This window comes from Thermobia domestica, chromosome 9 (assembly GCF_964235325.1).
Source record: "Thermobia domestica chromosome 9, izTheDome1.hap1.1, whole genome shotgun sequence".
Taxonomy (NCBI): Eukaryota; Metazoa; Arthropoda; class Insecta; order Zygentoma; family Lepismatidae; genus Thermobia; species Thermobia domestica.
Genome location: NC_137462.1, coordinates 32333539 through 32349392, shown reverse-complemented (window position 1 = coordinate 32349392; position 15854 = coordinate 32333539). Strand labels below are relative to the sequence as shown.

The window sequence follows — 15854 nt, the reverse complement described above, 5'->3', positions numbered from 1 at the left end:
TCGGATGAACTTTGTAGTGAACGACCACATCTGTTGGATGACGAGGCCTGAACGCAGCCTTCGAGGACAGTGATCTAACGTGTGACGAACACGCAAAAAGGTTCCAGGTTTCCGCTGAAACAGCCAGACTGCACTTGCATAGGACAGGGAAGTCATACAAGTTAAGCAACTGAGTACCCCACACACTGTCGGCACCTGAACACACACACTTTCAATCGCTTGCTCGCTGGTAAAGAGAAGTGAGTGGGTCCTCGATGACACTCTCAAGTGTACCAGACAGTGGTTCTCGACACGTGACCCTGTTCCTCATACTTTAAAAAAACGACCTCTACACCCACGAAAGGTTATGTTGTCTGTATGGTGAAACTGTCGGCAAATGGTGTATTACAGCTCCTTCCACCTGGTCAGACCACCACTGGTGACCTCTTTCTTAAGAAGCCACTCGCAAGGTGGCAAAGAGGACCCAGATGACCCTTCAGCAACTTGACTGGGAAACTGCCATGTATCATCTTCACTGAACCTTGCGCCAACAGATTACAACCTGTTTCATTCCTTTGACAATCATCTCCGTGAAAGATCTTTCGCAAATGAGGGAGACTTGCGGAACGCACTCACAGACTTCTTTGTATCCACAACAGCCGAGTTTTATCACCAGAATATTGTGCAGCTGCAGAAACATTGGCAAAAGGTGTTGAATGTTGATGGAGATTACTTTGAAACCTATAAGAGTCCGCTATATTGCTCTTTATCATTGATCAAAAACGGCAAGAACTTTCTTCGTTACCTTGTATATCGTAATTAAAATATAGCCAATTATGAGATATAACTAAATATTTAATAATACCCCTCACTTTAAGTAGACAGCAAACTTTTTTTTCTTTCAACAACGAAATCAACACATCTGCTTTGCAAATATCAATACACAATACATAAAAAAAAGTCTATGAATCTCATTACTCGTGGGGAAAAAAGCATTAAAGCTACAATAAAATACACAGGTGGTATGTGCTTACACCCCATTTAGTAAAAAAAACTATAACCAATTCTTGACTAAGGTATTTTGTATCACGAGCGTGCAAGAAACTTTAGTGAACATTTATTTTTCAACATAATTTTTCTTTGCTATATATATATATATATATATATAAAAATCAAGAAGATTGAAAAGACTGAATTTTCTTTTTACCAACTATATTTTTTTCTCGTTTGGGAATGATGCAGGTGTTCTGTAGACTTACCGCTGTCAGATGAACTTGATAAGCCGACAATAACATTTTCATATTGTAAAGTGTACAATGAGAATCATCAGACAATCAATTACTTTTTCAAAATCGACAAATATATTATACTTACGGACTGTTTTCTTCTACGAACAGATGAACCTACAATAATTTTGTAGTCAAGTTCGTTGGAAACTTTTATTTTAGGCAGTGCGAATACGCTGTTCCAAGTTATCCCAAGAAACACTAGAAAATTATTTCAATTGATATTGCGAGGACAATATAAATTAATCCAGTACAATTATTCTCCATTAATATATATGAATGTTCACCCACTTTACCGAGACATTCTATAAATCGACTAACAATCCCTTGAACAATCCATGAAATTCCTACTTTTGCCAGCCCAGCCAAACCAACGCTGGAAACATTTTCAGTTTTTTGTAGCAGTGCATTTTTGTACTTGTAGCTACTTGTAGTTACTAGCACCTGCATCGAATATTCGTTTATAAAATAAGAAAACGCTAAAGCAAAGAACTGAACATTTGTATCATTAGCGTGAAAAGAAGTCGCTACAGACATTTTATCTTATGCCATATAATTAGTTGAAGGTATGCATAAAGCACCAATTACTTAGTATTAGATCAAAATATTTGCATGGAGCAATGAATGTGATAGAAGATATTTACCAGCATTTCATCGTCTTTATTTGAGCAATATACTACATGAAACTATTACTTCCTCAGCTTTTTCCCCAAAGTCATTATTACAGTGTTGTTTTCACTAATGAAGTGTGAGAAAGCTGTACATTCAATAAGGGCATAATAATCAAATGTTTTCATACCGTTTATGAGTGCATATATCGTATGTGTGTTTATATATTTGTTACTTGTGTGTTTACATATTCAATTTTGTGTAAACTATTCAATAAATACACTACATACAATTAGCATTTGCTTTCTTTTCTATGGATATTGATATTCAACGTTTTTCATAGTACATGCACATATCCACGGAGAAATTGAGTTTCAGCCTCTCCACATCTCGACGTTTATTACATTATTAATCTTGCATCTGTCATACTTTCGAAACATTCAGGGTATGTTTTAATGATTTAATGGTGAAGGGCCCAGAACCAGGTTTATAATCATCTCTGTTGCTTAAAGGCACTGAGGTTACATTAATTGAGTGTTGTAGCCAGACTATTTTATTGCAATGTTAACAATGTATTTAGACTTTCACAGTAACACTGGGTACAGAATAATTTTTGCCACGCAAGGGTCACAGGGCACACCCCTCGAAGATTGTTATGCCATATTTTTCTGGGTCAATTTTCTTACTTCATTAAATGCTTGCCTTTAGACAAAATAGAATTTTGAAACTAACGATGTATAGCAATTAATAGGGAAAATGGACTCGGCTTGTGTGGATTAAAAGCTTAGACTGGATTTAACATAGGCCACAACCACTTTTCATTACACAGATCATATCTGATTTTTATTTATTTATTTAAAAGACAATCAAAACTTGAATATGCTCATGAAGCTTTCATCGGTACAGCTGATGCATTAAGGTATTTGTTGTTTACATTGAACTATTGAGCCATTTTCCCCATAAGGAAATCGATTATTAATATAGTAAATTAAAACTTTTTTTTTATTTTTTATTTATTTAATATGTAAGCTTTCATCGATACGGCTGAATTACCGTCACTGTTGTTTACATTTATTTATTTATTTTTTTATTTTATTTTTTTTTTTTAATTTTTAAATACTTCACAGACCCAAGATATATACATCATGAAAAGTATTTACGGCCCACGTTATAATCGAAGCTCTTAATCTATAACCCCTGTATCAACTCCTGTTTCACTTTAAAACAAACTAACCGGAACCCATCAATATGACGTAACCTTCTGTGTATGATTTACATTTCAACACACAAACTACAGCATTCTTTTGAATGTCGAAACATTTTGTCAATAACAAAAGTAAACTTGAGAAAAACATTTTTTTTTCTAACATTACAAATTTTTAAAAGGGATAGGAATATTTGGTACATACCTTTATATATTCAAGCTTCAAATCTTCCGTCATGTCAAGATGTTTACACACACGGAAAATGTTTACAATAAGGTCCTCTGGAGCATAGCCAAGTTTCCATAAATGGGCGATTATCTGTAAAGAAACATGGCTTTTCTCATTCAAAAGATATGTCATCAAAATAGCATATACTAGTATTTTGCCCCATCTACTATACTATATTGCGGAATACGATTCTGTGCTCAGTTTGAACACAAACACCTCGAAAGTATGAACACAAAAATGTTAACGTTTCTTCATTTTTTTCTCGTGGATATCTAGGGTAGGTAAACGAAACATGCAAACAGAAGAACAATGAAGAATATAGAAGTGTGTCAAATATACTCATGTGAAAAATACGAATAACGTGGTTTGCTGAATGCATAACACGGAAAAAAAAAAGAGAGAGAGAGAGAGAGAGAGAGAGAGGGAGAACCACCATATACTGGTGGGAAGTGGAATTCCTGACGGTAAAAAATTGATTTGAAATATTTCAGTTTAACATCCCAAGTTTATGCCCTTCAGGCTAAGGGAGACAGATGATTAAAGCAAGTTAGTGATGGAATTAATGGAATGACAATGTGGGAGAAAACGGGAGAACCCGAGAAAACCCACGGACACGAATTCGTGATGGTAACAAACTCAAAACTGAGAAAAGGCACATAAAGGGCAAGAGGAACGAAAATGCATAGAGACGTGAAAATCAGGAAATATACCCATGTGATATATTGACATCAGGGGCGCGTTCTTCTCGCACTGCAAGACATGTACAACATAACGTAGGTGCATGCTGAAGATGAAGTTATCAGTAAGTGGCTGGGTATGGCTTGCCATTCTTGGGTCAGTGCCTCTCTCAGTTCGGGAATAGATCTTGGAAGTCATGTGACGACGTGCAATTCGCCTACAAAGAATGTCCCACGCATGTTCCGTCTTCAAGTCTGGCGATTAAATGGGCTACCAAATCGTCTAGTGTCCTGATTAGGGCTCTCTGCACCCAAAACAGAACAACAAAATGATCCAAAATCTCATTCCGATACCGTATACAGGTGATGGGAAGACATGGAGGGGCGTGCAAGACTCCAGAATGATTCTCTCACAACTGGCTACATACCTTCAGACTGGGTAACATTTACCAAATCTTAATATACGAGCAGCAACTAATTTAAAACACGTTCATTAGCTGTAAAAATACAAGTTTTATTCCTTGTTTATTTACAATTGGTCTTCTCCCATTACATTATTATCAGTGTTACCACAGAGAAAATAACAAGACACAGGTGTAAAGTAAACAGCCAAACGTCTACGAGATTTAGCAAGGGATCGCAGTAATCGAGCACCAGATGGCTCTGGCAGTCTCATTTACACGATTAAATATTACAAGAATTTTTATATTTCAGCGCTCAATCGCAGATCATGCTACTTTATTTCCTTATAAGGAAAACAATTAAACGGAAGTTAAGCTCCATAAAACCTAAATTCCTGAAATAATCATTTCAAAAGACTGTCAGAGCCATCTGGTGCTCGATTACTGTAATCCCTTGCTAAATCGCGTAGAAGTTTGGCTGTTTACGTTGTATCTCTGTCTTGTTATTTTCTCTATGGTGTTACTTTCAATCTTCAATCTTACAAGGAAAAAGCAGACTTTGGTAAATGAACTTCGGGGTCATTTTTTGCAAGGTGATAGTGCACATTTAAAGTGTTCATATTACAAACTGGGAGAGCGCAATGGCCTAATATAGCAGAGAAAAAACGTCTTGTTTTCGACTCGCCGCATATGTCGTACGTTGCGCAAATTTATCAAATGACGGAGTGGCAGAATCAGTAGCATCTGTGACTCACGTGCCAAGGATCCCGGTATCTATTCCCCTGAAGTCAACTTTTCTGTTTTTTGCTTGAACCAATAAAGTAGCCAGTTGTAGCTACAAGTAAAATGTCCATTCACCATATGTTTATAATAAATTAAAACAATAGAAATATTCAAATCAGTCGTAAAATCTTTCAATGTTCCATGTTAACTACCAACGAAATGTAATCTATTTCGTAAATATTTTGATATCACGAGTTATATTAAGGTTAACACAGTCGTTGTGTAAAAAATGTTCTTGACACTTCATGTATACACCTGTTGACAGTATGTGTATTACAAGCACTGGCACAAATGGCGCGGGGCGATGAGGGAGACATGTCCCCTCTTAATTTTGAAACTGAGCGACTGTCCTCGTAATAATCCGATCTGAAATGTGAATTTTGGGGAGAAATGTGATGATTTGTGTCCGACTGTCACAAAGGAAAATGAGATGAAATTAATATCCCCCCAGAATAAGCCTCAAACCTGCCCGCCTCCCAATTTTGAAGACAACTCTGCTCCCATGATCCTCCACAGTACTGTTTTTCAATTTCATAAATATTTTGAACATCACTTTTAAAAAATATGGGAACGGTCTTACCTGTCCTCCCCCCACTGTTGGAAACAGATTTTCGCCGCTTATTGCAAGGGGAATAAGGGGGAAATCTCATTTGGTTATAGTAACATCCATTGTTACCAAAGGGGATTTCCTTCTCATCCCCCTTGTAATTCTCACACTGTCAACAGATATAGACACGAAGCGTCAAAAACATTTTTTTACATAACGACTATGGTAACCATAATATAACTCGTGATATCAATATATTTACGAAACAGATTACATTTCGTTGCTAGTTAAGTGGAACATTCAAAGATTTTACAACTGATTTGAATATTTCTATTGTTTAATTCATTATAAACATATGGTGAATTAACATTTTATTTGCAGCTACAAGTGGATACTTTATTGGTTTAAGGAAAAAACCAAAAAGATGACTCCAGCGGGAATCGAACCCACGACCTTGCTCGTAAGTCACATATGCTACTGATTCTGCCACGCCGTCACTTGGTAAACTTGTGCAACGTACCACATATGGGACGAGTCGAAAACTTTAAGACGCTTTTTCTCTGCTATATTAGGCCATTGCGCTCTCCCAGTTTGTAATATGAACACTTTAAATGTGCACTATCACCTTGGGAAAAAAGGCCCCGAAGTTCATTTACTAAAGTATGCTTTCTCCTTGTTAGTTCAAATCGACATTAAAAAATCATTCATATGAAGGACACGATGTACAATCTTTAACCTTATATCTTTATTCCCTTCCACAGAAATCTTGTTTTCTTCTGGATATAATTAATAACCGCACAGGCACATTCAAAAGTTTTAGATGTGATTTTAAAAATTATGACTTTACTTAATCTTTTACATCTGAAAAAATGAAATACTGTATTTGAAATCCCAAGCAAAAGAATGATTTTTAAAAAAACGACTCTTTGCTACAAATTTGTATGATTTAGAATTGAACCTTCAACACTTCGTACCATACGTGAACGCTACTAATGACTCAATTGCAAATTATATATTTTCGTAACTAAGCGTGCAATCAAAATTGGAATGCATCAACAGAATACAGTACTATTTTTTTAAAAAAATAAGAAAAGTCAAGACACTAACCTTATATGCTTCATCAATATTCGCACTCATACAATGCTGCAGCATTTCTTTCACCAGGAGTGGATGTGGCTCATCACAGACCTACAATAAATTACAAATAAATCAGTTATCACATGAATTCATTATGATCAGGGTTTGAAAAAACCCGGGTATTTTTGAAAAAACCCAACCCACCTGGGCCCATGTGGGTTTTTTCGGGTTTTATTGGTTTTTTTCGGGTTTAATTGTTTTTTTTTTTCGAAATATTTCAATCTCTTTGGGGTAAAAATGTTAAAATATGATTTACATTTCATGTGTGTCATTGTCAGAACTTGCAACAACTTTCTATTCACTGCCGTTTTGAAAAAATTGCCGCCATTTTGAAATTTTATATTGGATTTCCGAAAAAATCTATACAGCAAATTTAGAATGTCTTGTGCTTCTACCCTCAAAATATCAACTTTAAAAGTTCGAAAATTGCACCTTGTAGCATGGATATCCGCTATTTTAAAAAATGGCCGCCATCTTGAAACTTTAGGCCGCCAAAATATGTACAGCTAATTTAGTCTCTCGTGCTTCTACTTTGAAAATTTCAACTTGAAAGACCTAAAGTTGCGCTTTGTAGCGTGGATATCAGCAGCGGCGGAAATTTGTCTTCAACATTGGGGGGACGGGTAAGATGGTATATATACATGGTGGTAGGTAACTCCACCGACAAACTTTGGGAGGTGATTCCTTATATGAAACGAAAGATAAAAGTTCTGATAAACATAGGTCGAGAAACGTCTCCTTTCAAAGTTATGAACCGCCGAAAATTCGAAAAATCATGTTTCGAAAGCTCTGCCTTAGAAACTATAGGACCTATCCCAAGCGGTTTAAGGAATTACACAGGAACTAGTATGCGATCTATCTAAATATCCATGTTTTAACATCCTCCGTTATCGGCGAAACGAACGCGCCATTAGTACTTATACCTCAACTTCCTTTTTACAGTTCGTTTTGCCGATAACGGACCACGGTAGAACATGGATATTTAGATAGAGCGCATGCTAGTTCCTTTGTAATTCCTTAAACTGCTTGGGTTCGGTCGTGTAGTTTCTAAGACAGAGAGTTTCGAAACGTGAATTTTCGAATTTTCGGCGACTCATAACTCTGAAAGGAGACGTTTTTCATCCCATGTTTATTACAACTTTTTTCTTTCATTTCATATAAGGAATCGCCTCCCAAAGTTTGTCGGTGGAGTTACCTACCACCCTATATATATATATATATATATATATATATATATATATGCGATGTACAAAATATTTACGAAGGCGAAAAACAATGCTGAGGAGGATTACCCATGTCGGTCCCGGCGTCCTCCACAGGGGACATAAAATACGACGATATTATTATTGCTTTACAACTTTAAAATCAGACTGGCAAAATTGAAAACTGTTTACAAGGGATGATCCAAATATGATCATTCCCTGCAAACAGTTTTCAATGTTGCCAGTCTGACTTTAAAGTTGTAAAACAATAATAATATCGTCTATTTTGTCCCCTTTGTGGGACTCCGGGACAACATGGGTAGGGGATCAGAGCTGTCTTCAACACTGGGAGACGGTCAGATTTGAGGCTTATTCTGGGAGGTATCAATTTCATCTCACTTTCCTTTGTGACAGTTGGACATAAATCATCACATTTCTTCCTAAAAGACACATTTCCAATCGGATTATTGAGGGGGACAGTTCCAAGATTGTAGGGGATATGTTCCCATCATCCCCCTGGGATTTTCGCCAGTGGATATCAGCTATTTTTAAAAAAAGCGCGCCATTTTGTAATTTTACGTTAGTATGCTGCCAAAATCTAAACAGAAAATTTAGTGTCTCTGGTTTGTATCCTGAAAATTTAAAAGACCGAAAGTTGAACACTGTGTGGTAAAGGCAGACAAACTAACAAATGTAGATCGAGTCATCCTAGGATCTTCAGTGACGTTCGCCAAATATGAATACCAAATAGCTATATTAATTTAAAACAAAGACATAATTCATCAAAATGTCTTAAATATTCTATTTTTCTATGTCTATTTTGTTTATTTTTCAACATAAAATAAATGGTCTTATTGTTGAAGTTCACTTTCGATCCTTTGCGTTCAATTGCGGGAATTTCCCGAACACTTCTTTCACGACGGGTTTTCCCTGAAAATGCAGCTTGCTTCACTGTACAGCGAAACTTCCATTAATACTGAAGTTTGAATGCAGCACTTGAAATAGTAAGCGTTACGTAGTCTTCGGAGCTCCGAGCATTAAGCTTCTTAATTTTGACAAGAATTTTTACGTTATTGCTAGTGTTGATTCTACAGAATGCTTATTTGAAGGCTAGCAACAAATGGACTGAACTTAACTGTTGTTGGAAAACCAAATTTTACTGAATACTTTTGTTACCATCAAAGGTAAGAAATAATATTAATAGTTTTACTAATGTATTTACATATTTACTGTTAGTACCGGCACCTATGACCTTAAACCCGTCAACGTATGAGGGATAACGTCCCTCGGCAGCGCGGAATCGGGAAACACACTATTCACGGAAAGTATTTTCTAAAATATACAATCGCTTACTTTACTTCAAATAGGCTATAAGCATAATCCGCATATTAATTTGTTCTACAATTACCTCAAGCTAAGGTGAGGTTTTTTATTTATTTATTTATTTATTTATTCATTCATTCATTCAGTGCATTTAGAGCTTTATAAAGTTCTTATGTTGAATATTGTTGTCTATCTTAACATGAAAGCGTATAATTCGCCTAAAGAAAGTTTAAAATCTGATAAAAATAACTTTCAATGTGATCACCTTAGTTATACCAATAATACACTAACAAAAAAGTCAAAAACCCAGGTGGGTTTTAAGATGGGTTTTTTCAGGTGGGTCCAACCCGAAAAAACCCGGTGGGTTTTTTCGGGCTGGGCCCACTTGGGCGAACCCTGATTATGATTCGTGGTTAATAGCAAACATGAAAAATGCACAACCACCCGAAACACTATCAATTATAGACTGACGGCTTGGGGTAATTCAGAAATATGGTATTATTGTATCTGTAAGTGTAACATGTGGGTTTGAGGTGAGTTTGATTTTCTGAGAGGGAGCATACGTATTCGGTGTTGACCTAGCACTGTGAAATTGCGGAGCTACTTGACTTAAGAAGCATCGAACTCATGGTCTAGAAAACCAGTAGTGACAGCTACGGAGAGCGATGTACTGACCACACACATTCCAGTTAACATCACCGACTGGTTTGCTTAAGCTCTTTGTGACTTCGTGTCAAAGATGAAATTTATTATTATTATAATAACAGCAGCTATTGTTCATTTGATTCAATAAAAGCGTCAATGCTTCCTCATGAATACCCACTCACTAGTTTACTGCCGAACCTTGTCATACATACAGCTAGGAATAACGCTTGCTGTGATGTATTTTTTTACACTTTTGGACAGCCCTAGCTTCGAAATTATAGATTTTCCCCCATGTTTATTATTATTATTAATTAATTAATTAATTAATTTATTTCGATGTGCAGAATCACCTGTTACAATTTTGGTCAAGTTCATTATTAACACCCTATATATATCGACAGCTTCAACAAAAATTTGTGAAGAAAATTGTTCATAAATCGATGCAATTATGCAACACAAAATATACAACAAAAAATGCGGTATAGCCGTTGATGTAGATGGCCTTGTATCTACATCAGAAATATCTAGTAACTGACAGTGAGAATTTATATTAGATTTTATTTTTTGCTATGAACAAAGCCTTACGCGGTACACTTGATATTTATACCCAGTCTTATGTGTAATATGTTCCTACATAGTACAAATAAAAACAAGATATGATAGTACTGCTATTCATGTAAATGCAATCAGAAAATGCACACGCTCCCAACACTATTTTTAGGAAGGATTACATGAAATAATACGTTGTACTTTACTTCGTATAAATGTCAAATATATTGGGTAAAATTTTGCTTTTAACAAAAAAATAAAAATAGGAAAAATTCTCACTGTTAGTTAGTGGATATTTGATATGGATACACGAGTATTAAAATAACACAGACTAGTGGTAACGTAAAGGAATTGTTTTAATACCACAATTTCCTTTTATATATTAGTGTCTAAGGAATCTCTACTTAAAAAGACGGGCTGAGGATACGAGGGACACTAGGAAAGTTTTGAGACGTGGACAACTGGAACGCAGGAAGTGAATTTTTTTTCCATTGAAAGGAACTCTCCTACTTTACAAGTGAACTCAACCAGTTTCTAGCAATCATGCCACTCGTTAGTAAGAGCAGTGTTGCCAAGTCGCTGCATTTGTAGTTACTTGAGCTTCAGATATGGAGTTGGAAAGGAGGCATTTTCGTGCCATGATTTTGTACGATCAAAAAGGTTTAAATGAATCACAGTGCCTTGAATGTTTGTCTGCTACATTTGGGGACAGTGAATCATCACGTGCAACAGTTTTTCGCTGGTATGCTGAATTCAAATGGAACCGGGCCTCGCTTGATGATGAGGGGCGTATTGAAAGAAAATGTTTATTTCAATGATCCTGACGGTATTGTGTGGCCATCATTAAGGGTAAAAGGGCCTTTATATATCCTGAGGGCATACAGTGAACAAAATAGATCGGATACATCTTCGCTTATTGGACGCCACATGTAACTTTTCCAATCTAGTATCCTTATTAAACAAATGTAGCAAACAGTCTACACGACACATAGACAAGTATGTCAGGACAAACACTTCAACGTAATATTGAATTGAATTTGTTAATTTTAAGTGGGAAATTAAAAATGCTTTTGTTTAGCTTTTTCAAGGCAATCTGAGATTGCATTAAATAATTATTCCTAAAAGATACTTACAATATGCCAAATTATACTCTTGATAAATACAGTAACATTCGAATTTCTTCTCTCCCCCCCCCCCACAACATAAAATTAACAGATTATCAGATTTCTGTACTTACGTTCATTAATGAAGATATGAAGTGCAAGCGTTAAATAAAGACAGATATCGTAAAAGAAGTATTTAAAAGAAGAGAGTATGTTGTGAATCCCCTCAATTCGAGGTATGGTAAAATGAAGGAAGAAAGGTGTAAGAAAAAGGACGTAAAAGATCAATTCTTACGTAGGAGGAGGGGGAGGGTTAAAAATTCCCCGCTTTGTTCCCTTAAGATTGAAGTAGACAAATAAAATTGTTGGCATATTAAAGCCTCATATCTTAATATGTAACTGAATTAAAATCAATTGAATACTAATTGTACATCTGTGACTGCAGGTAGAAGGTGTGATGGAAGAGGCACGAAAAGTTTTGTGTCGTTGGGGCTGAGAACCGTTATGAAGTTATGGTTCCAGGAAAAGTCTGCGAGGAAATGCATATGGATGTCCCAAACATTGGAGGAGAAATGTTCTTCATACAGCTCTGTATAAACTTGGAATATCACGTTTTAAGACTAACCATTTCACGGTAGAAGATGAGCCCCGCAGCGGATGCCCTTTATCCTCATGCGCTTAGACTAGCAAACATGATACTGTCCATGAGCTGATTCTTGAGAACCGTCCAATATCCGCCAAAAAGATTGCCCCAGATAGTGGACATTTCCAGGGACCGAGTTGGTTATATTATTACCACAGTCCTAAGCATGCGCAAGCTTTCAGCGAAATGGGTGCCGAAACTTTTGAGTCCGGATTGAAAGAAGGAAGGTGTCGAAGCATCAAAAGCCACCTTGGCCCATTTTGAAAAGACAAATTACTTTTTTGGCTACGAAACCAAGGATCAGTCAAAGGAATTGCGCCATATTGGTTCCCCACTTCCCAAAAAGTTCCGTACCCAGACATCGGCCACAGAAGTCCTGGCGTCCGTTTTCCGGGACAAAGATGGCATTATAATGGTGCACTACCTACCGAATGGCGCCTCTATTACCAGAGAATATTATGCTAATCTTCTAGACCAACTGAAAGAGGAAACGCCGTGGAAATCTCAAAAAGGATCATGACGTTGCTGCCAAATTGGCTACCCTAGGAGTTTAATTGGTCCACCACCCATCTTACTTCAAAACCTGAAAAAACACCTGAAGAGTTACAGATTTGAGGACATTTTTGACGTTACACGGGATGCTGAGAGCTGGTTTTAGGGACTTTATTTATTTTTATTATTATTATTATTATTATTTTATATGGGCTGGAGAAGTTTCAACAACGTTAACAAAAGTGCATTCACCTCAATGGGGAATAACGTTTAATAAATGTTATCTCGGAACTCTGACACTTATTTTTCTTGGCAAAGCCAGGAACGATTCAGCACCTCCTCATAAGACAGAAAATGCAGGTTAAGACTTATGGGTGGGAAATTTTCAGTACGCAATAACTTGTGTCAGTCGTAAGAGAATATTTATAAGATTTTTTTTCTTTTTAACTTCTAGAAAATACCAAGAATGGAAACATATAGACAGAGAAAAGGGCATTGCCAATTAGAAATGAGTACGGAAGTAAACTAACCTTAAATACATTTTCGCTACTTATATGTCCAAAACCATTGTGAGTGGACTGCAAATTATTTAACGCTTGCCGCATATCACCTTGTGCAGTAAATACCACAGCTTCAAGACCATCTTCTGTGTAAGAAAGCTGTAAGAACAAACATGAGTCTGTATAACAGAAGGATAGAAACAATATTCTACAAATTGATGAACAGTGAATGAAATTATAGAACCAAACAAAAATTATCGTCTTCTAATGACTATGCATTCAAATTAAACATATTAACTAAATTTCCAAGCATGGCTATTTTTTCTCATGCGTAACACGCGACCTTTGTTAAGTAGGCAATTAAAAAAAAAACTATAATCAATATACTGGACATTTATGGAAGCTTCAGTGTTTCGGAAATAATTTAATGAAAAAATCAGTTACAACCAGTCCAACCATCATCTCGATTATTCGACCCACAATCGTCGGAACTGGTCATACAGTGCAAAATAATTGATAATAAAAGAAATCTATTGGAAGCGAATAAATAAAAGAATGAAAAATATAAATAAATAATTAAAAACTACAGGAAGAATTAAAATTTACCTTTGTTTACACAATAGTATTATACAAGAAGGAGTGTCACGTGTACACCAGTCAAGGAGTTTGGTTTGTACAGGTTGATATTTTCACAATATTGAAACCGGAAGTGGTAACAGATTTTTACCACTTGCAGTTTTAGTACAGAGATTAGGGTGAAGATCGAATATATTTTTGAGACGCTTAACTGATTGCAGAAAACAATTTTTCGCTTTCTATTACAGTTTTTACTTTATAGCCATCAACGCTGAAGTAGTTGATTTCTGCCACTTCCGTTTTGAATACCGAAAGAAGATGGTAGCTATTCTTAGAAAGCTAAATCGTTTCCAAAAAAAACCCTTCTCCCTATCTCTTATAGTTTTTGATGTATGTAGATCAATATTTACGCCAGAAGTTGTAGTGGTTTGCCAGGGTTCCTACTGATCTGGAGAAATCTATTTCCCTGATCTTTGGTAGGAAATTCCCTGACTTTCATGACAAGTGTCCGATGACGTTCACATATAAATAAGGAATAAATATCGGTGAATATTTATATATGAGAACATTTATTCTATACAGATAAAAAGTAATCAATTGCTCATACGTAATCAAGCTGATATTGGTGTACAATTAATGTTAAAAAAAAAAGTACGATTTCTCTGATTTCCAGTCTTTTTCCCCTGAGTTTCCCTGACCTGCACCATTTTTCCTGATTTTTTCTGACCAGTAGGAATCTGGTTTCAGAGTTAAGAATGGAGATGAAATGTATTCTTGGGATGCTTTAATCACTTGCAGAAAACAGTCTTCCGTTATTACTGTTTTTACTTTATAGCAGCGTTTCCCAACCGGTGTGTCGCGAGGAAATCGAAACAAATTATTAATTCTATAGGAACCAAACTGCAAGACATAGGGGAAAATGTATATTTGTATTTCACAATTCACATTACTATGAACCTCTACTATAAAACTACAATTTTAAGTTTCATACTGTGTTACTTTTCTGTACATTTTTAATGTTGGAAAACGTATTTATCATTATCATGACCATTATTGCTTCTTTATTGTTGCAGACTATTTCGTAACTTGAAATTTTAACATATCATTCACTAAATTCAACAAAGCAAACATGCATAAAAATTACCTACATTTGTGTTTTAAAGGTACAGGAGATTTGTTTATTTGTTCGTTATTTAGTGATCTTCCTTTTTAGTGAAAGATTAGATACAGTTTTCGAAAGAGAAAGTGGTTTTTTTTTAAAAACCCGAGCCCTATATTTCATTGCAATTGTTTTCTATTTTCAAATTAGAATAAAAAATAAGCATAATGATTTACCACGAGAGAAAACCAGTGATGGAGCTTTCTTCTCTCTAAGAAGGAGATCAGTAATCACAGAAAAATACCAAGGTATTTTATATTTACAAATAATATATATATATATATATATATATATATATATATAATATGGGTGTGCCGCGAGAATTCAAATTACACCTGTAGTGTGCCGCAAGTTGAAAAAGGTTGGGAAACGCTGCTTTATAGCAATCAACGTCAAACTCATTGGTTTCTACCACTTCTGCTTTGAATATAACTTCCATCAGCGAAATCGATTCTTTACTTTTAACCTTCTTCATTCTGGCCAAAGTAGATGATGATTCATTAAGTAAATTTTTGAAAACTTTTGGTTTACCGGACTGACACAGAGTAAATATACAAAGAAATTTTGGAAAAAACTGACTGCTTAAAAATATTAGCCTACTAATTTACTTAGTCTATGGCTTAAGGAACCCGAACGTACACTGCTGCAGAAGAAAAAGAATGTCACTGGATCTTACCCTGTGGAAAACCAACCCAGTCTGGATCGGTACACCTTCAATTCCCGAAGGTTTCATTTAATATTATTTCTTATCTTCCAAGTCTCTTACCCAAACCCAAAGGATTTCTAACCAGAACTTCATACCTCTCGCGC

General features: G+C 35.8%; 1 protein-coding gene across 1 annotated transcript in view; it reads right to left on the bottom strand.

The window, feature by feature from the left end:
* RfC4 (replication factor C subunit RfC4) overlaps positions 1–15854 on the bottom strand; it is a 55872-nt gene that overhangs the window by 1923 nt on the left and 38095 nt on the right. Inside the window, exons 5-7 of the mRNA XM_081770846.1 lie at positions 13340–13468; positions 6823–6903; positions 3284–3397 (exon numbers count right to left, since the gene is read on the bottom strand). Coding sequence (XP_081626972.1) covers positions 3284–3397; positions 6823–6903; positions 13340–13468 — 324 coding nt within the window. The remainder of the gene's footprint in view (positions 1–3283; positions 3398–6822; positions 6904–13339; positions 13469–15854) is intronic.